The sequence below is a fragment of the Mirounga angustirostris genome, unplaced genomic scaffold (assembly GCF_029215605.1).
Source record: "Mirounga angustirostris isolate CCGP_5_RB_7025 unplaced genomic scaffold, mMirAng1.0.hap1 SCAF_3, whole genome shotgun sequence".
NCBI lineage: Eukaryota > Metazoa > Chordata > Mammalia > Carnivora > Phocidae > Mirounga > Mirounga angustirostris.
Window position 1 is genome coordinate 68,767,997 of NW_026991711.1, and position 20,875 is coordinate 68,788,871.

At 38.1% G+C, this 20,875-nt stretch overlaps 1 protein-coding gene and 1 long non-coding RNA gene across 3 annotated transcripts in view; one reads left to right on the forward strand and one right to left on the reverse strand.

Annotated features, from left to right (window-relative positions):
* Positions 1 to 20,875, reverse strand: part of BRCA2 (BRCA2 DNA repair associated) — a 61,323-nt gene that overhangs the window by 4,567 nt on the left and 35,881 nt on the right. For both annotated transcript variants that reach the window (XM_064586226.1, XM_045869291.3), the window contains exons 17-24: positions 17,567 to 17,737; positions 16,710 to 17,064; positions 13,277 to 13,432; positions 13,030 to 13,174; positions 11,628 to 11,749; positions 9,260 to 9,458; positions 8,876 to 9,039; positions 8,649 to 8,787 (exon numbers count right to left, since the gene is read on the reverse strand). In XM_064586226.1, the coding sequence (XP_064442296.1) occupies positions 8,649 to 8,787; positions 8,876 to 9,039; positions 9,260 to 9,458; positions 11,628 to 11,749; positions 13,030 to 13,174; positions 13,277 to 13,432; positions 16,710 to 17,064; positions 17,567 to 17,737 (1,451 nt within the window). The remainder of the gene's footprint in view (positions 1 to 8,648; positions 8,788 to 8,875; positions 9,040 to 9,259; positions 9,459 to 11,627; positions 11,750 to 13,029; positions 13,175 to 13,276; positions 13,433 to 16,709; positions 17,065 to 17,566; positions 17,738 to 20,875) is intronic.
* Positions 5,332 to 9,316, forward strand: LOC135363846 (uncharacterized). Its single transcript, XR_010410045.1, has 3 exons — positions 5,332 to 6,671; positions 8,667 to 8,809; positions 9,286 to 9,316. It is a non-coding gene; the product is annotated as an uncharacterized LOC135363846 (long non-coding RNA).

A 20,875-nucleotide genomic window follows, 5' to 3' on the forward strand; every position in this document is an offset into this window, starting at 1 on the left:
TTTTAATGCCAGTATGACAACATATTCTATTACTGAGGCCATGGGGAAGCAGGTATACACTGCTGGTGGGAATACAAATTTGTGCAATCCTCTGGAGAAAAAAATTGGTAGAACCTAGCAAAGTGACCCACGTTTACCTTTCCACTCAGCAACTCCACTTCTAGTACTCTATTCTGAAGATGTACTTCCAATAATAGTGAGATACATATGAACAAGGTTCAAGAAAATACTGTGTACGAGCTTATTCACTGAAGCACCGTTTGTAGGTAATTATAAACGATTTAAAGCAGCCTATATATTACAGAAGAGTAGTATGGCACATTCAGACAATGCTGTACTATGCAGCTGTATGAAAGAATGAGGAAATGCCCTCAAAACACAATGGTCCAAAATCTTTGGGATGAAGCAACAGCTGTTCTAAAGAGGGAGGTTTACAGCAATACAGGCCTACTTCAAGAAACAAGAAAAATCCCTAATAACCTTTACACCTAAAGAAAATATAAAGAGAACAAACAAAACCCAAAGCCAGTAGAAAGAAAGAAATTATAAAGATTAAAGCAGAAATAAATGAGACTAAAAAAAAAAAAAAAAATCAATGAAACCAAAAGCTAGATCTTCGAAAAGATAAACAAAATTGATAAACCAGATTAAAGCCAGACTCATCAAAAAAAAAAAAAGAGAGAGAGAGAGAGAAAGGATAAAACAAAATCACAAATGGAGGAGAAATAATAACTGACAGCACAGAAATACAAAGGATTAGAAGAGAACATTATGAAGAATTATATGCCAACAAATTAGACAACCTAGAATGCATAAATTCTTAGAAACATGTAACCTTTTTTTTTTTTTAAAGATTTTATTTATTTGAGAGAGAGAGGGAGAGAGTAGAGCGCACAAGCAGTGGGGACAGGGAGAAGCAGGCTCCCCGCCAAGCAGGGAGCCCAACATGGGGCTCAATCCCAGGATCCTGAGATCATGGCCTGAGTCAAAGGCAGACGCTCAACGGACTGAGCCACCCAGGCATCCCTTGAAATATGTTAACCTTCTAAAACTAAATCAGGAAGAAACAGAAAATTTGAACAGACTGATTACCAGGAATGAAATTGAATCAGTAATTTAAAAATTCCCAATAAACAAAAGTCCAGGACCAAATGGTTTCACAGGTGAGTTCTACCAACATTTAAATAAGAATGACTACCTCTTCTCACACTATTCCAAAAAAATAGAAAAGGAAGGAGAACATCCAAATTCATTCTATGAGGACAGCATTACCCTGATGGACACAGATGTAAAAATACTCAGCAAAATATTAGGAAACCAAATCCAACAATACATTAAAAAACAAACAAACAAACATTCACCACGATCAAGTGGGATTTATTTCTGGGATGCAAGGGTGTTTCGGTATTCACAGATCAATCATCGTGATACATTACATCAATAAGAGAAAGGATAAAAACCATATGATTGTCTCAATAGATGCAGAAAAAGGATCTGACAAAGTACAGCATACATTCATGATAAAAATCCTCAACAAAGTAGGGTTAGAGGGAACATACAATAAAGGCCACATACGAAAAACACATAGCTAACATCATATTCACTAGTGAGACCCTAAGGTCAGGAACAAGACAAGGACGCCCACTTTCACCACTTTTTATTCAACACAGTACTGGAAGTCCTAGCTGCAGCAATCAGACCAAAAAAAAGAGAGAGAAAAGACATCTAAATTGGTCAGGAAGAAGTAAAACTTCCACTATTTGCAGATGACATGATACTATATAGAAAACCATAAAGACTCCGCCAAAGAACCATGAGAACTGATAAATGAATTCAGTCAAGTTGCAGGATTCAAAATTAATACACAGAAATCTGTTGCGTTTCTATGTACTAATAATGAAATAGCAGAAAAAGAAATTAAGAAAATCCCATTTACAACTGCACCAAAAAGAACAGAATACATAGGAATTTAAAAAAAAAAGAGAAAGCTCTCTATTCACTGTTAAGTGAAAAGAGAAAAGCACACCAAAAAAAGACTAAAATTTGTTACCCTTCATATAAGAAAGATGTTGCTATAAGAAAATATATACATGTATCTTTCCACCTGTAGAGAACAAACACAGGAAGGATAAACCAGAAACTACAGAGATAGGATGTGGGTAGACAGAAGGGGAGGAACAGCACTAGGGTAGAAGGGATGAGAGAGACTGACACTTCTTGGAGTATGCCTTTGTGCAGCTGACTCTTAGAACGCAGTATTTCACACACCCTTCACATAGCCCACAAACAAATAAACCCAACCAGATAGGAAATTCAAAATGGAACACAAACATATTTCCTGGCCTTTCTATCTAAAAGGGCCTAGAAGCAATGGTACCTCTGAAGTAATGAGTACATAGTCTAGCAAGCAGATGTTGGCTGTAAACACCAATTTCTCAAAAAAAAAAAAAAAAAAAAAAATCCAGGGTTCCTTGGAGAAGTAGTTGATTCAACTTCACTGGGACAAGGAACATACAGCATGAACCTGGAACATCTCGTTGATGCCAAACAGTAAAGAGGTGCTCAAAAAATTACAGGAGTCAACCTGAAAAATTTCCTAATGGCCTAAACTGAAACAATTGGAGCAAAACAAAATAATGCAGGTATTGAATTTTAACCCACAGAATAAAATACATATTCATTAGTCCATACTATAAATCAATATAAATCAATTAGGAAGTCAATTTGGGGAAAAGAGGCAGCTCTTACAATGGAATTCCAATGAATTCCAATAAATGGAAAAGAAAAAAGGAAATCATTAGGCAAATACTACAATAAAAACTGTTGCAAACAAAATCAGCTGATGGATGCTAAAATTAATTGGTGAAAAGTCTGAGGTGAAATAGGACTTGCACAGTCTCAAAGAATCTGCTCCAAGGTTAAGGTGGCACCACCTTAACCAAATGATCAAGGTTGCCACTCTCAGTAATAAGCAACATCAACTTCATTAACCCCTTGATACGAGAGAAGGACAGGCACAACACTGTTTCTGTGGTAATTTTGCCAAACATGTATAACCTTATTCCAGTCATGAGAAAACAGCAAACCCAAATGGAGGGAAATGCTACTAAATAATTGATCAGTCTATTCAAGAGTCAAGATCATGAAAAACAAGAGAAGACTGAGGAATTATCAAAGACTGGAGGAGAATAAGGAGAAATGATGATGGAATGAAAGTGGGATCCCAGAATAAAAAAAGGAAAATAGCATGACAAACTTCTAATTCAATTACATTCTATAGTGTAGGTAATAATATTGTGCCAATGTGAACTTCCTGATTCTGATCATGGTACCATGGTCATGTAGGATGCTTACATTAGGGGAAGCTGGGTGAGAGATATTTGGAAAGTCTGTACTATTTTTGCAACTTTTCTGAAGGTCTGAAATTATTCAAAAAAAAAAAAAAAAAAAAGTAAAAAAATTTCAATGCCAAAAATGGGAGGGGACCACTGGATAAACCAGGACAGGACAAAGGCACTAACCATTCAATCCTACTATTTAGAATTCCTTGTCTCTGTAAGAATTACATTTCCCTTTATAAATGACAGGAATGGATTCCATTCTCAGATAATGATTTGTTTATTCTATTGCAAATGATGGTAATTCCTTTTATTTCTTTCAGTTTTATAAGTAGATTTATTTAATGGATTTTAATCTTAAATATTAAAAATTGCTTTTAGAGAAATTATATTTCCCAAGCATGTTCGATTTTCTAATTTTGGAATTTGCCTCTAATTATATTCAAAACTTGATTATAGCCCTTCTATCAAATGCCCTTCTTTAAACTATGTTTTTCAGGGCGTCTGGGTGGCACAGTCGGTTAAGCATCTGACTCTTGATTTCAGCCCAGGTCATGATCTCAATGTCGTGAGACTGAGCCCCACATTGGGCTCCATGCTGAGCATGGAACCTGCTTAAGATTCTCTCTTTCCTTCTCTCTCTGCCTCTCCCCCTCCCACTTGTTCTCTAAAGTAATGAAAAAATAAACTCTGTTTTCCCCCAATTATGAAAGTAATACACGTTTACTGAAAAACATTTAGAAAATGCAAAATATAAAAATCAGCTTCCAGGATAGTTTCCTCTCTTCATTTTTTCCTAGAGATTTCATAGCTAAATCAAATCGTATACGTTGAAAAAAAAAAAAAAAAAACCAGAAACCTTACTTATTTCTCTAATTACCATGCATCTTGTACAAATGGTAACAATTGGAAGAATTTTTTAAAAGTAACACTTTTAGAATGTTGGCACTAAAAAAATCATGAAAATAAAAGGATAAGAAGAAAATTATTTTGTTGGTTTATAGTCTGGGGCTGCTCTGAACTTACGCATAATTCGCTGTACCTTTTAAATTCTTTTTAGAAAATTTCACTGAAAGGATAAAGCACGTAGCAGTTTCTAAACCTCCGTTCACGAATTCTCCGGCCAGCGATGTTGTGTGGGTGCAGAGCCCTCCATCTTCAGGTCCAGCGTGCGCTTTCAGGGAGCACTGGTTATGGCCCGCTGCCACCTGAGCTCCCTCTCCCAGGCTCGCCCTCTGCTGTAGGGCCCCACTCTCTGGAGGAAGCATGCGTCCAGTGACTGGCCCCTAGCCTCAAGCCGGCATGACCCTGAGGGCCATGCTCACTGCAGAGTCCCCACGGGACACACAGGTGCTGTTCTGGGGGGCGCTTTCCAGGAAATCTGAGGGTTTCCCAGGGAAACTGACCTAAGAAGTGGTCTCATTTAAGTAATTCACTTTATACCAGTTTTTGTAATGTAGTAACAAAACAGACTGAATGCTAGAAGTCCCTATTTTAAGTCCAATTCTCAAATGGTTGGGTTGGGTCTGGTTTTGTCAGCGGGAAGTGTAAGAAAGAACACATAAGCATTAGAGCCTGAAAGTATGGGTTCCAATCCTTTACATAACTGTGACCTTGGGCAGGTTATTTAACCTCTCTGAGCTCCAGTCTCCCCATCTGTAAAGTGGAATAACAGCAAATGAACAGTGTTACTATGAGGACTTTATGAAGTTCTCAACAATTACCTGCTCCCCCACCCTGCCCTGCCCCACTTTGTTAGAAGTGGGGACAGAAAGGAACTAAAACAGAGTCCCTGTCCTTGAAGAGATCACAGTATCATGGGTGGGGAGGAGGGTCAGGAATGTGGGGACAGGCCCCTGGGCCATGTGATGCACGTGATGGGTGCCGACCCAGCCATGACACGCCGCGGCAGCTGAGCAGGGAAGCTCCGACCCTGGCACAGGCATCTGGCTGGGGGTGGGGGTGGGGGGGCCTGTAAGCTGGCTAAGGCATGACAGCCTTTCTTCAATTCTTCACGAAGGGAGGACAAAGGGCACTGTAAGCGAAGTGAACACATATTTAAAGGTAGGAAGTACTAAATGTTCTATATAGTGGGTCAGGAACACGAAGTCACAACAGTTCAGCTGAGGTGTGTGGGATGGTGGCTTAAGGCAGGCAGCAGGTGAGTTTTTCAGGTATATGAAGGAGTGTGGGTTTCGTTTTCTAAGGGATAGGAGCCACTGAAGATTTTAAACCAGGAGACATCATGATCAGATTTGGGTGTTAGGTAACTAGTACCTCAGGCTTAAGGTGGCACTTTGAAGCTTTCTGTAACAGAATTTTCTTCCTCTAACAGTTAACATCAAACTAAATAAAAACAGAAAGAAATGTTCACCAAAAACACAAATGAGGGATACCCTGATATAAAATTTAAAAATTAGTGATGAAGGAAAGAAACAAGATTGTGGATAAGGCCAGGCACAGAAAGGCTCAGCTTCTAATTCCTTTCCCCAAACTGGTGAAATGACATGTAGCTTGAGAATGTTATTACCCTTAAACCTAAAGGAAGGCAAACGGCCTGCGTCTCCTTGCCTTCTTCCTCTTCTGATCAGAAATAATGAAAATGGCCACAAGGGAAGCAGGTGACCAGGACTGACTGAAAGAAGTGAATGTTCCAGGGTGTTAATGGGTTGAACTGTGCCCCACCCAAGATGCTCAAGTCCTAAACCTCAGTACCTGTGAATGTGGCCTTATTTGGTAACAAAGTCTTTGCAGATGTAAGCAAGTTAAGATGAAGTCATTACGGTGGGTCTGACCCAATGTCCTTATAAAAAGGGGAAATTTGGACACAGACACGTACATGGGGAGAACGCCATGTGAAGATGAAGGCAGAGATCGGGGTGATGCACCTATAAGCCAAGGAACACCAAAAAATGCCAGCAAACCATCGGAAGCTAGGAGCAAGGCACTAAACAGATTCTCCCTCACAGCCTCAGAAGGAACCAACTCGGCCAACACCCTGATTTTGGGCTTCTGCTCTCCAGAACTGTGAGACAATACATTTTGGTTGTTCAAGCAACCCGTTTGCAGCACTTTGTTACGGCAGCATAGCAAATTAATACACAGGGTGACTCACTCAATTGGGGAAGACAATGTAGAACAGAGACAGTATCTTCCAGGGATACACAACATACAGTGGAAAGAAACTCAAGTACTCAGCCATCACGTGATAACTAAGAGGGGAAGACAATGATTTGGGATATGGCAGAAAGTCAAGACCCGCCTTTTCCTCGGCACACACCTCACCTCCTCACCACTATCTGTCCTGCCCGGGGCCATCAGAAGTGGTTTCAGGTCAGTCTGACAAGCAGCCAGCTCCCAGGTCCTGCTGTATTCCCTGGGCTGTCTCCAGAAAGCTCTGCACACTGACTCCTTTCACACCATCTCCTACCTCTCCCTGTCTGCTGGAGTGCCTTCCCTGGACAAATCCCCACTCCGCTCAACTGCTCCTGTAACTGCTGTCCTTACCAGCTTGCTGGCTCTCCTCGGATGGCACGGCTGCCCCTGCAGACCTCTTGTGCTCCTGGCAGTCAAGCTGGTGTAGGTGACTCCCCTGCTCCTTGCAGGCTGCTGCTACCCGCCCCCCCCAGAAAGCATTCACCTTCCTCACTGGGCCTTTCTCATCAGTATATACCATCTCATCAGGCTGCTATTGGTTTTTTCATGAGAAAAAACATTCTCTTGATCCCAACTCTCTTCCTTGTGAGTGCTCCATTTCCCTTCTTTGCTTAAAGCATGATCTTCTTGAAATGGCTGCATTCTATAACCTAATATGCATGCCTCTCCATGCGTCCAGCGTCCTCCCTGGTGCTGAAGCCAACAGTCCCTTCCTGGCCCTCACCTCGCTGTCTCGGCTATCAAATACCATCTGAGACTGAATCACTCTCACCTCTCCGGGATTCTTCTTCCCTCTGCGCTTTCAATGCAGCTCACCGTCCTAAGTACTTCTGCCATCTTTCAGTGGCTCGTCCTGTTTCTTCCACCGAGTCCTTTACATCTCCCTGCCTCTAAGCACCAGCGTGCCCGAGCTGCTTCTCCAGCTACTCCCGCATCCAGTGACCTTGGCCGGTCTCACAGCTTTAAACATCACCTGTATGATGATGACGTCCTAATTTATCTTTATGTCATAGCCCAGACCACTCCCCCGATCAGACTCCTGTATATCCAACTGTCAAACAGAAATCTCTGTTTATACTAAGTGCTAAAACTTAATTGACCAAACTGAGCTCCTGACCCTTAACACATACCCTGTTTTTCTTGCACTCTTCCCCTCAGTAAATGGCAACTCTTTTCCCAGGTGCTCAAACCAAACACCTTGGCATTAACTCCTTGACTCCTCTCCTACCCTACCTACACTGTCTGCCTCCTTCAAAATACAGTCAGAATCTCGCTTACATGTGGAATTTAAACAACAATAACAACAACAAAAATAAACAAAAAAAACCAAACTCATAGAAAAAGGGATCGGATTGCCTGGTTGGGAAACAAATCTGCCCTCTGTGTTGGAGGCAGACAGGATCTCCATCCTTCCAAGATTTTCTGCTATGCAAGCATTCTTGAAGTGAGAGTCTGAGACAATGGCTGCTATAAAATGTGCATTAACATCACAGAGAATAGCCTGCCAACACCAGGAACTAATGGGACAAGGGGAAAATAGCTAGCAAGGTGGTGGATTTTAATCCAACCATATCAATCATCACATTAAAGCTGATCAGATTAAACAAACCCATTAAAAGACAGGCCCTCAAACTGCGTAAGAAAACAAGATCCAACCGTGTTGTCAGAAAACCAATTTAAAGATGCTGGTAGGTTAAAAACAAGAGTGGGGAAAAGATGTACCATACAAACAAGAACTAACCACAAAAAGTAGGAGGAGCCACACTAAACAAAGTAGGTTTTAGAACAAGGGACATTAGTCCAGATAATGAGGGATACTGCCGAGAAGCTGAAGATGGAGGCTTGAATGTTCAATAAACTGCAGAGGCAGATTATAATTATTTGTCTAGTAATCATTCAAATGCTACAAAACATTTCTAGCAATTTCTTTAAAATTAAATAGCACAGAATGGGATGTAAGTTCTTACCCTGTAATAATGCAGAATTGCTTTTCATTAAGAATTAAGGTTAAAACAGGCTTACTTTCAAATCACTAGTCACCAAATTTGCTCATTTGTTAACTCCAATTAATCTTAAGGGAAGACAAATTTTAAAAAATATTATTTTTCAAAAGCATCCATAAGATGTTACAATTAAAAACACACTGTGTATTACCTATTTTTTTCACAACAGAAACTACAAATCCTATTAGGTCCACCTCAGAACAAGGTGGTTGGAAGTCTGGATCCAATACTTTGCTGAAGTTAAGGGGCTCCCTCGGCTGATAAACTTGGAATAGGATTTCATCTGAAGCCTACGAGGAAAAAAAAATCAGTGTATGTAGATTCTATAAACTAATATGCATTCATCAAAATTAAAAAACCATAATGAAAAGTTTGTACCGGTAGTTGTTGATACTGGGTTTTCTTTGTTGCTGTTAGCTGTATGTTAGCTTTTTCAGATTTACTTTTAGATTGTGATGTTGCAAGATGATAGATTCTGTATCTCTTTCCTTCTGTTAACAGGGAATATAAATCTGATGATGGACGCCAGATACTCAGTGTAACTAGATAAAGAGGAGAAAGATATAATGGAAGAACTGATAAGCATTACAATTCTTGTAAAACAAATACCGAAACAACAAAGATCTAAGGATTATAGCATTGTTTTGAGGGCAGTGGTAGCCCATTTTTACTCCTCTGATACAAGTTCACTTTATACTTTATCTAGCATTTGAACTCATTTTATTAATGTAGTACTTTAACTTATAAAATTTACATACTGACCTGAATCTTTTTCTTTTTTCCCATAGCTTATGATACGCAACTTCCACACGGTTGTAACATTCCTTGATAAAATTTGTTCTCCTTGCTCAGCAGATTCCATAGCCTTCCTGAATTCCAACTGGATCTGTGCTTGCTTCTTATCATTCAACATCTGTCTGTGATTATTCAAGGCTCTTAACTGCTCTTCACTAAAGTAACCCTATGATCATTTAATATATTAAGGCAAATGATATTAGAATAAAAAGCAAACCAAAAAAACCCCTCATCCATTGTAAATGCATCTCTTTAAATGGGGATAAAATACAACAGAATTCGAGTTCACTTTAACAATATGACAATATAAAATTTGAGACTCAGCTCATCACATAACAAGTATTTTCAGGTGCCTTAAACTGTTCACTTATCTTTGTGACAAATTTCCCGAGGGCCAAGACAACCCCCTACTTATAAATGTACTCTAATAATCATAACCACCAACATTATAAATGGCTGACATTTGAGTGCTCCCTGTATCTGAGGATTGGATCTGTGTGTGGTAAATGTATTAATTCATTTAGTCCTTACAATAACCCAATGGGGTGGGCACTAGTATTGTTTGCATGTTGTAGAAAATGAAACTGAGGTACAGAGAGAATAAATAAGTTGCAGGGGCGTATGTGGAGGTAGTTCAAGAGCTCTCATTCTTAACCCGAGGTAGTATAATTTTATTAACTCTCTGGAACAGCAGATAGTGTTGAAAACAGACGCATGCTACAAGCACTTATCTCTGCCTCCTCACTTCTCTCCTGCTCATTTTAGCAAACTGCTGTCTGTATCTCTTGGGACTCTCACCCAGTACAACAAAAATGAATGAATAAACAAACAAAAAAATCAAATAAAAGATGAAATGGAATCCTGACTCACATTGCACTAGACTGCAGCTGCCTCACACATCTTAATATCCTAATCCATACTGGGAAGGGAAACTATGGGATCTGTGTACCCTGAACAGGTCTTTCTAAATATGCAGATAATGTTTAGTTTAAACACAAAGTCCCCCAACATTCAACATGGTCACTGAAAACAAACCCTTTGGGCAGGGTCTTTTAGAAATGGATGGCTATTTTTCCCTCCAAGAATTGCAATGAAAACTGTATCTAAGTGAAATCTCTAGAATCATGTACTCTCAGGACCTAGTGAGAAGCCCCTCACAGGCTTTCCTTTGACAGAGGTGGTGGGGAGGCCCAAGAGAGAAATCATCTGTCCAGCTACAGAGTGGCAGGCCCAGGGCTACAACCTAAGTCTTCCAACTCTCATTCTGCCCCCTTATTTTCTCCTTTAAATAAATTCCATAAAAGGAAACAAGACTAAATAATATTTTGTTAAATTTTGTGATGAAATTAAAACTATTTTCATGATGACTCATAGAAAGCATAGCTTCAGTAAGAGGCAAATCATTTTTCAGGAAAGCATAATAAAGCCTTAACTGACAGACTTTCAGCAAGTATACTCACAGGGTTTAAACCCAGACTCACTCCTCACAGGCAGAATCTGAGTTGTCACATTTGGGAATATGAGCAATTCTATTCAGAAAAGCAGTGCTTACTCTCTTAAGGGAGTTTTGTCTATTTTGGAGTCCCACTAGTTAAGAAAGTTAAGGCTATATACTAGATTTACTGTCATCAAATAAATGAGATTAATCAATAAACAAACAATAATTTTCCTCAAATTCCCTCTCCTTCCTATGTAGCTAATTAATCCTAGAATTTGCATTAACTGGATATCCAGGTGTCTAAAAATTCAGGAGATAGCTTAACATATAAAATGATGTTCCAGTATTAGTAACTAACATGGTCGTGGAACTTTATAATAGTACACTTTTATATACATTATTTAATTTGATCCTGAAACAACTGATTTTATGCCCATTTTATAGCTATTTTATGCCCAATTGGCTAATAAATGGCATAGCCATAATTCTAACACAGTTTAGCGCTTCTGACACTTTTCCACCAAAATACTCTTAAGGTAGAAGATTAGGAAATAAACTCTAGGTAGGATCTGAGAAAGAAGTGAGCATATGGAAACTGAGACAATGCTTTGAAGATACTTGTTTTACCTCAAATGTAAACAAGTTTTGCCTGTATTTTAAACCACATTTATCTAATATATAAAATTATTTAATTCTTCTATCCTCCATTTGGTATAGAACTGCAAATGTACTGCACTGGTCTGGCCCATCCCTGAGAACCCCAGAAATGTATACATCCTCTTTGAGAAACACACCCTTTCAACAAAGCACTTGCCTTAATGGCCAGAAGATGGACTAGAGCTTCCCACCATAAAGGAGGAAGATTAAGACCCACTGGATGCCCTCTTACTCTCTCACCTCCAGATAACTTGGGTCTGGTGCATTCGTCACTGCTTCATAAAGCTCTGCACCATCTTGCAGAGCACAGACTTGCTGTCTTGTTAATGCACATGATGGTATACATCGTTTTGTTATATTTTCTAGGAAAAAAAGCATCATTAATTAGCCAAACCACAAATTTAAGAACACTGAAAGCTAGAGAAAAAGCAAAAAGTACCCAAAGAAGGGAGGCTAAAAGGCAAAACACAATTTATCTGCTAAAAGTTTTCTAGGAAAATTTCAAACTAGTGTACTCACTCATGGTTTAAAAAATTGTCACAAAGACAGCTTACTTAGAGTAACTTGTAAATTAAGTAAATGATTTCATGATTTACTTAATCATGAAAATAGCATGAGCTGGTGAATCGAATATTGAGAGTCCAATTTTTCTGCAGATTTATATAGAACAGGAAGTTGAAAATCATGAAGAAACGCAGAACATAAAATTTTCAGCAAATAACAAACATAAATGTCATGTCCTTTATGCTAAAAATACTGTGATTTTTTTATTATTAAATTGCTGCCACAGGGAAAACAAGATCTAGCTCCAGGTGTAATAACATATAAATCAACAACTACAACAATGAAAATGCAAAAGTTATATATAAAGTAGGTAAGGATATTGAAGAAAGAAAATGATACACGGCTTGGGGAAAATAATTTTTGAGTGCTTATCCTTCCTTTTTATTGAATATATTTGACATATAACACTGTGTATATTTACGGTGTCCAATGTGTTACTTTGATACATTTATATACTTAATATGATTGCCACTGTATTGATATTTATCACATTAGTACAATATTGTCTATATTCATTATACTGTGCATTGGATCACTACAGCTTATTTACTTGTTGTTGTTTTACCCTTAAACACCATCAGTTTTATCCTCCCACCCCTCATCCACTGATAACCACCATTTTACTCTATTTTTTTATGAGTTTGATTTAGTTACATTCCTTATGTAAGTGACATCATACTGTACTTGTCTAGGGGAAAATAATTTGGCAGTTTTTTCCCTTGCTGCTGATCTTTCTCTAATACCAAAAAAGGATACTATAAACACTTTAGTACTGAAGCTTAAGAGGAAGTTTACTTAAGACTGCTGAAAAGTGCTGTGGTTATGTAATGTTTCACTGTCTAAGACAATCACAAGTATCTAAAAGTTCAGTGTGTTGAATAAAGAGGTGATAATTTGGGGTCACTTCAGTGCTTATCTGTATACCTATGTAATTCAGATACAGAATTAGGAAAGAGAAGTCTATTATTCAAAACAGAAATTCACTCAATTACAGAGGTTAAATCAGAAGCCTCTAAACATCTTATAAAAAACACTTGTTCTCATATTAAAAAGAACTTGTAATATACAACTCATTTACCGTCGTGCTTTTCAAATTCCCCTTGAATTTTATTGAATAAGACTTCTAGTTTCTTTTGTTGGGCTTCTGCATATTTTGTTGCCTCCTTTTCTTCCTCTCGTTCATTCCGAAATACGCATATTCCAGATAGGGTCCTCTCCATCCACTGTAAAATGTGTCAAACAAAGATACATGGTAGGGAGGGATCATTCAAATTAATTGTCCCAAAAGGAAGAAATACATAGTAAGCTTTAAGAATATATCATACCTGTATTGGGTATGCTCTTTGAACAACTACATCAACACAACCAACATTTCCTCCATCACTGAAAAGTGATGACAAGGGGAGAGGGAAAGGCCTAGGATCAGGAGAGAATCCAAGTTTGGCATACCAGCGAGCAGGACGAGTACTGTTAGCAGAAATCTGGACAAATTAATGAACAAATCGATTTATAAGTTTATATATTCAATTCTATTTCAGATGTCATAACATTTTCATTCATTTCTTTCATTCATTCAAACATACTCATTTTCAAAAGCCTCATGAACATAAGAATGTAGAAAAACTGTACAAAAGTGAAAACACTTTCAAAATATAGTCTCTCAAAAAATTGTTTATGCTGTTGTAGAGTCTTAATGTAAATATTACTATTAGAAAATTAGTAAGTCTTCAATTTAAACATGATGGATTAAAGACCTAAAGGACAAAGAGAACTGGGGAAAGAAGGGCAGTGGATGAGACATTAGCAAAATTTTGGAAGCTAAAAGTTTATTGGACAACTGGTAAATAATGAAGCATCCTGAGAATGATTACAGTTAATAAAAATAACAAACATTTCTAAAGCACTTGTTATGGTGCCTGGATAGTGTTAAGTGCTTTACATCTACTAACATTTAATCTTTACAACAATCCCAAGACTTATTGCCATTTTACAAATGACAAAACTCATGTATAACCTGCTCAATGTTACTCAGCTGGCAAACTTGTATGGAGCCACTAGGAAACAAAATAATTTAAGGAAATCCCTCAGAATTTGGAGGCAACAGGTCCCTCTGAAGGAGGGAGCATGAGGTGTGGCTGAAAACAGAAGGAAAGATAATTAAGACCTCAGATTTCATTTCCTATCCCAAGGAGTCCTTCCCTCACACCAAGAAGAAGCCAGGACAAATTACTTTCTGGAGAGGCTGAATCACACACATCCTAGACTCTGGAACACAAGGCAGAGGCCCCTGGGGGGGGGGGGGGGGCGGGGTGAGATGCTGTACTGAAAACAAAAATGCAATGAAAATCCTTATGCTAAACATGAGTCTCCCTATTAGTTTTCTTACTCTGTTCAGCTCTCAGACAGTCACTGATATTTGAGGGTCTCCTAACAAAAGCAAGTCCCTGTCTTATCACTCCACAAATTGACAAAAGGCCACCTCACACAGAGCTTCTGATCAACTCATTAGTGCCCCACTCTGGAAGAGGAAAGAACATCAGTTGAAGGAAGTCTCCAACCTGAGAGACCCAAACAAACAAAAAATTATGTGGAAAAAAAAATGCAGCAAGCAGAAGAAACTAAAATAAAACAAAATATTAATCAATAGCTTCAGACAGATGATAAGATGTTGCATCTATGAAACAAGAACAGGATGTAATAAAAAAGAAACATTTAGGGAGTAATAAGGGCCTCGGAGACCAGAAAATTATGCCAATAGGCACGAGTTCATTTTAGGGACTACAAAATTAGAACTAGAAAGTAAGGGGGAGCAAAGACAACAAAATAGAAAATAGGAGAAAAGATGAGAAAATCAGAAGACCAATCAAAGAAGCCTACTGCCCAAATATCAGGAGTTCAAGAAAATTGAAAAGGAAAAAATGGAGGGGGAAGAAATTATCAAAGAACTACTTCAAGAAAATTTCCTAGAACTCAATGAGGGACATATGTTTATAGACTGTTTGCCACTGTGTACCCAGGGCCATGATTTTAAAAGATAGGCCAACCCCAAAGTACCTTGCTGGGAAATTTCAGGATACTGCAGACAAACAATCTTCAAAACTTTTTAGAAACAGATCATATAATGAAGGACTGGGAATAAGAATAGCACTGAATTTAGCAGAAGCTATACCAGAAGTAAAAAGGTAACAGAGAAAATGTCTTCAAAATTCTGAAGAGATTATTTACATCTCAAATTCTGTATTCAGCCACCTTACAATAAGCTCAAAGAAAAAGCTATAAGCTCCCTCTCTTAAAAAGCCTCTGGAGGTTGCTTGTGTGCCTTTAGAGCTAGGGAATAAATCCATATAGATATGAAATCCAGAAAATAGGGCTTCCAACACGGAAAGAAGTGAAAATAATTTCTAGAAATGTAACTGTACAGCATACATAGAAGGTAACCATGTCAGAATGGGGCAGGAGTATGGAGAGGTCCAAGAGATCTCCAAGAAAAAGAAACAGAATTGACAAAGGTATTTTAACATATTGAGATGATTTTTATGTATCTCTTGTGTGGGAATGAGTTGGTGATAAGGATACAAAAAATTAATAAAACAAAACAAAAAAAGCAAGACAGTTGTTAACTCCAGGGAAAGCAGTAAATTGTAAAGAAAACGTAATTAGTATATTATACGCTGTGCTGTGAAAAATATTTTTCAATCATTATAATGTAAACAGTGAATACAGACTTCACGCCTCAACTTGCATAGCAGGAAGCTAACAGTTAATGTCTAAACTGAAGGAGAAAAGATGACATAGCAGTATAAGCAAAGAAACTGCCAAAGAGATACAAAATGGTTGCCTTTGGGGAGCATGAACAGAGGTCAGGCAGGATGGCTTCAGTGACTGCTTTTTTGCGGGGTGGTCATAAGCCTATGTTACATGAGTTTTGAAATTATGCACATGCACTGATTTGATAAAAGCAAAACAAAAAATTGAAAGCTACTACAACTTTAATATTCTAAGCAACATAAAACAAAAGGCTGTTGCAGCTTAACTAAAAGCAACACAATGTGGAGTTAATGACAAAGTATCTCTTTACTTAAAAATGTTTAATTTATTAAATGCCTTCTTGAAGTAGAGTGATCCAGAATATGACAGAAGTAAATTATTTCACCTCATAAGTGAATCTAACTGCACAATATTAGTAACTTCTCAGTATCAATTATTGTAATTGATCAATTTGTAATTGATCAATATTGTAGACTATTGTACAATATTGTACAATATTGTATTTGTAACTTATCAATATTGTAGACTATTAAAATATGACAAAGTCCTATTATATAGGTTTAAATCTACACAGAGATGAAAGGTACATTATTATATATTTAAGAATCACTGAAACTTAATTTTCTAATCATACTGGAATAAAGGTCTAATTGAGTAATCAGGGTGGAAGCAGAGCAATACTATGAGAACAAGATGGCACCAAGGGCTATAGGTACCCATAACCGAAAATCAAATCCAGTGCAAATTTGCTCCTGCATTATTTTAGCTCAATATCACTCTCTCGGTTTCCCAAAAATAGCACAAAAAAATTTAACAGTCTGAGAAATTTGCCACTTACACTCAGACTATTAGTATGTACTATTAGTATGTTTTCAAGAAATGGAGCATCTTTAATAGGCCGAAGTTTAAAATTTAAAATATGAAACCTCCCTAGAATTTAACTGAATCAGGGACTGATTTTTACCAAGAGTGTGCATTAATTTAATTTACCTTTAACATAAGAGATTCTGGGGCTTCGAGCGGTGTGCAGGCATCAGGAAAGCCCACCAGTTCTGCCCCATGAATAACGATCTTCTGACCGATGGTCAGTCTACCGTTCTTTACGAGAGCTGCTAGGGGAGGATCAAACTGGGCCTTAATAGCATACCATCCATCCGTGAGCTCGACAATGCCCACTTTTCTGGTACCCACACTGCTAGTTTTACTGCTGGAAGTTTCAGATATATCTGTGCTTGATGAAATTATTTCAGAAATACAGAGAACAAGTGTTTTTGCAGCTGTGTCATCCCTTTCCATTATCTTTTTTATAGCTGATCTTCTGCTTCTATCAATTTCCACATCATATCTGAAAATAAAAAGAAAAATGCACATTTTAGGAATTGTGAGTCTAGAATTTCATTGTAAAAAGGTCACCAAATAATTGAGAATAAAAGTTAAATCCTTTTGCTGAAGAACGGCTGAGACAGAAGAGAATTTAAAATTTGGTAGCTGCCAATATAGTAAGTTTTATAATATTAAAATAGGAATTAAATATTAAAACTCCCCAAATACAAACATGGTCCATCCCTGAACAATGGATCAAATTAGTAATTCATATTCTTCTCACATGCCAAGAGATTAAAGGGGGTAGGGGAAGAGGGAAGCAAGAGGTGTAGGAATGTGTGATTTCTCTTAAGGGGGCTGGAGGATTGACAAGAGAATTACTGTGTACAACTCAGCGGCAGTGTGGGATGGCGACTGTCACTGACAATCGACTCGTGTACCTCTACGATGGGGAAGTCACAGCTTGCGCAGAAGTCTGAACCTCATCACATATGTGATTACATAATATAATGCATTGAACTTGCCTGTATTTTAGTTGAAGAAGCACCCTTTCTGGGCTTAGGCACCTATTAGCAAATTCCTTAGGAAAGGCAAATTCCATAGCTGCCAGTTTCCATATAATCCATCTGTAGTGATTATACACCCAAACTCTAGAAATAAGATTTGGATCCACACCTGGGGTGTCGCACAGAGCCCTGAACAAATAAAGGTAGAACAATATAAAAATACATGTAAGATGATACTGAATTCAATAACCATGACCACTCTTTGCACAAACACTACATCATACAAGATCATTTAGTGCATTTTTGAGTCAGAATATAAGTAATATAATTTAGAAAACGATTTGACACATATCAAAATATACTAATAAAATTAACATAGTAGTCAAAACAGTTATTTCAACTGGAAAATGAGATCCTTAATTTAAATAATTATATTTTGGGGTGCCTGGGTGGCTCAGTTGGTTAAGCGGCTGCTGTCAGCTCAGGTCATGATCCCAGGGTCCTGGGATCGAGCCCCACGTCAGGCTCCCTGCTCCATGGAGAGCCTGCTTCTCTCCCTCCCTCTGCCTGCTGCTCTGCCTATCTATGCTCTATGTCTCTGTCAAATAAATAAATAAAATCGTAAAAAAAAGTAAAATAATAATATTTTAGATTATTTTTCTTAAGAGATTGTTTTTAGAAATCACCTAAGAACATCCTTCTCTAGGCTAGTGCTTTTTAAAGATCCTCCTCTGTCTGCTCAAATCTCTAACTCTTCTTCCTTCCGCATTCTCGCTTTGAGTACTAGGGAAACAAATAATCAAGAGAACTTCGAGAAGCTTCCACCCTCATATCCACCAGCCCACTAGCATCTGGACCTTTACACTTTGCCTCTCCTGCCACACTAGCTCCCACCCTTTCTTGCCTAGTTAAGGACCTTGATCTAGGAAATGCCTCCTCTCTCTCCCCAACATCAACTTCTTTCTTTTCTACTGAACAATTTCCATCAGTATAAAAATAGTTTTTCTTTCTTCCTTAAACACAATAAAACTAATACCCTTTACTCCTACTTCCTTCTCCACATATTGCCCCTTTCTCACCCCATCAATTTACTGACTTATTTTCATTAAGACTAATAATGACCTCTACATTGCTAAATCCATGGTCAATTCTCAGTCCTCATCTTCCTTTACTCACCAGCAGTGACTGACACCTGGTCATTCTTTATTCCCTGAAGCTCTGTCCTCACTAAGCTTGCAAAATACCACACACTCTTTGATATTAATTTCTAACTTTCAGGTTGCTTTTTCTCAGTCTCTCTTTCATAGCTTTAATTTTCATCTATATGCTGACAACTACGAAATTGATTTCTTTGGCCCATACTTCATCTATAAACTCCAGACTTGCATATCCAACTGCCTACTCAACATCTCCACTTGGGTGTCTACTAATATCTCAAGCTTCAAATGTCCCATGTGGGGCACCTGGGTGGCTCAGTTGGTTAAGCATCCGACTCTTGATCTCAGCTCAGGTCTTGATCTGAGGGTTGTGAGTTCAAGCCCTGCCTACTTAAAAAAATGTCCCAACTGGACACTCCATTTCTCTTCCATCTTTGATCTTCTCAATTTTCCATACATGGTAACTGCACCCTTCCAGCTGTTAATGCCAAAGTCTTTGGAGCTATTTTTATTCTCCTTTTCTCTCACTCCTCATCCAATCCTTGAGCAAATCCTGATGGTGCCACCTTCAAAATATACCCAGTATCCACCTGCTTTTCACCAACTCCACTGCTACCTTCTTCGTCCGAGCAGCCACATCTCATCTGAATCACCTCAATAGTTTCCTAACTGGTCTCTCTGCTTCCATCATCGTCCTTCCTGACAGTCTAATCTCAACAGCAGCCAGAGTTATTCTTTAAAAACAAGGCAGATCATGTCATTCCTCTGCTTTAAACATTCTGATTCAGGCCAAAAATGGTTACTCAGAGTTAAAGCCAAGCTTCTTACGAAAGTTTATAAGGCCCCATCTCTCTAACTTCATCTGCTACTACTCCTCTCCTGCCCATTCTACTCCAGCTATACTCACTTTCCTCTTGTTCCTTAAATAAGCCTGCTTCTTGCTTACAGCCAATGCTTTTCTCCGCAGGGTCCTATGCTCACTCCCTTGCCCTCCTTCAGGACATTGACCAAATGTCAGGGCCTCAGTGAAGGCTCCTGACTACTTAGCTTATTTTAAAATTGCTTTTCCTCACCTGGGTCTCCCTATACCCTTTCCAGCTTTATCTTCATAGTATTCATCACCTTCTAATATACTATACAACTTACTTATTTCTTTTTAAAAATTTCCTTCCCCACCCCAAACCCCTCTACTATAATGTATGACTTATTAGGGCAGAGATTTTTTTCTTTTGTTATCCCAAGTACCCAGAAGAGTTATCTGGCATGGTAGGTCCTCAATAAATATTTGTTGAATGATCAAAAAAACAACTTAAGCTTCAACAGTCAATGTTATGAAACATGCTCACCTGATGACAGGATAATTACTCTTTTTTTTTTTTTTAAGATTTTATTTATTTGACTAAGAGAGACACAGTGAGAGAGGGAACACAAGCAGGGGGAGTGGGAGAGGGAGAAACAGGCTCCCTGCTGAGCAGGGAGCCCAATGTGGGGCTTGATGATCCCAGGACCCTGGGATCATGACCTGAGCCGAAGGCAGACGCTTAACGACTGAGCCATCCAGGTGCCCCAGGATAATTACTCTTAACTTATACACTATGCAAGTATAATATATACTTAATATAAGAAAACAATATAACCGTTTAGTATACTTTTCCACCTAGAATTGATAGCAGATATTTATGGGAGACAAGTGCAAGATGTAAATAACATTCACGTCTTCAAGTATTCCAAAAACATAACAAAAGTTTCAGGAAAAATGTTTTACCAATTTCCCCAAATTATAAATTTTGGAAAGATATATAGGAATTTTAAAAAATGAGAGCATTAGAAAAATGTTTCTCATCTCTTGCCCTTGGCATGGTAATTTTATCCCTGATAGCAAAAATTTTAAATCATCTTCGTAAAAACATTAGAACTATAAGAGGTTATATAGTTTTTAAACTGTTGATGTTTTAGGGCAGTAAAATTTACTAGCTATTTGGTATTACTGACACTTGAGTATTTCTGCTTAGCTTCTAGTATTTATATTTTACATTTATTGAAATATACAATGAAAGGGAATACGACGTAAGTGTGTGTGTGTGTGTGTGTATCTATCTACGGTAAGGTCTACTCAAACTTAGCTCTTATCAGTCTTTATTTTACAAACGCATATAAAAAATGTCTCAAC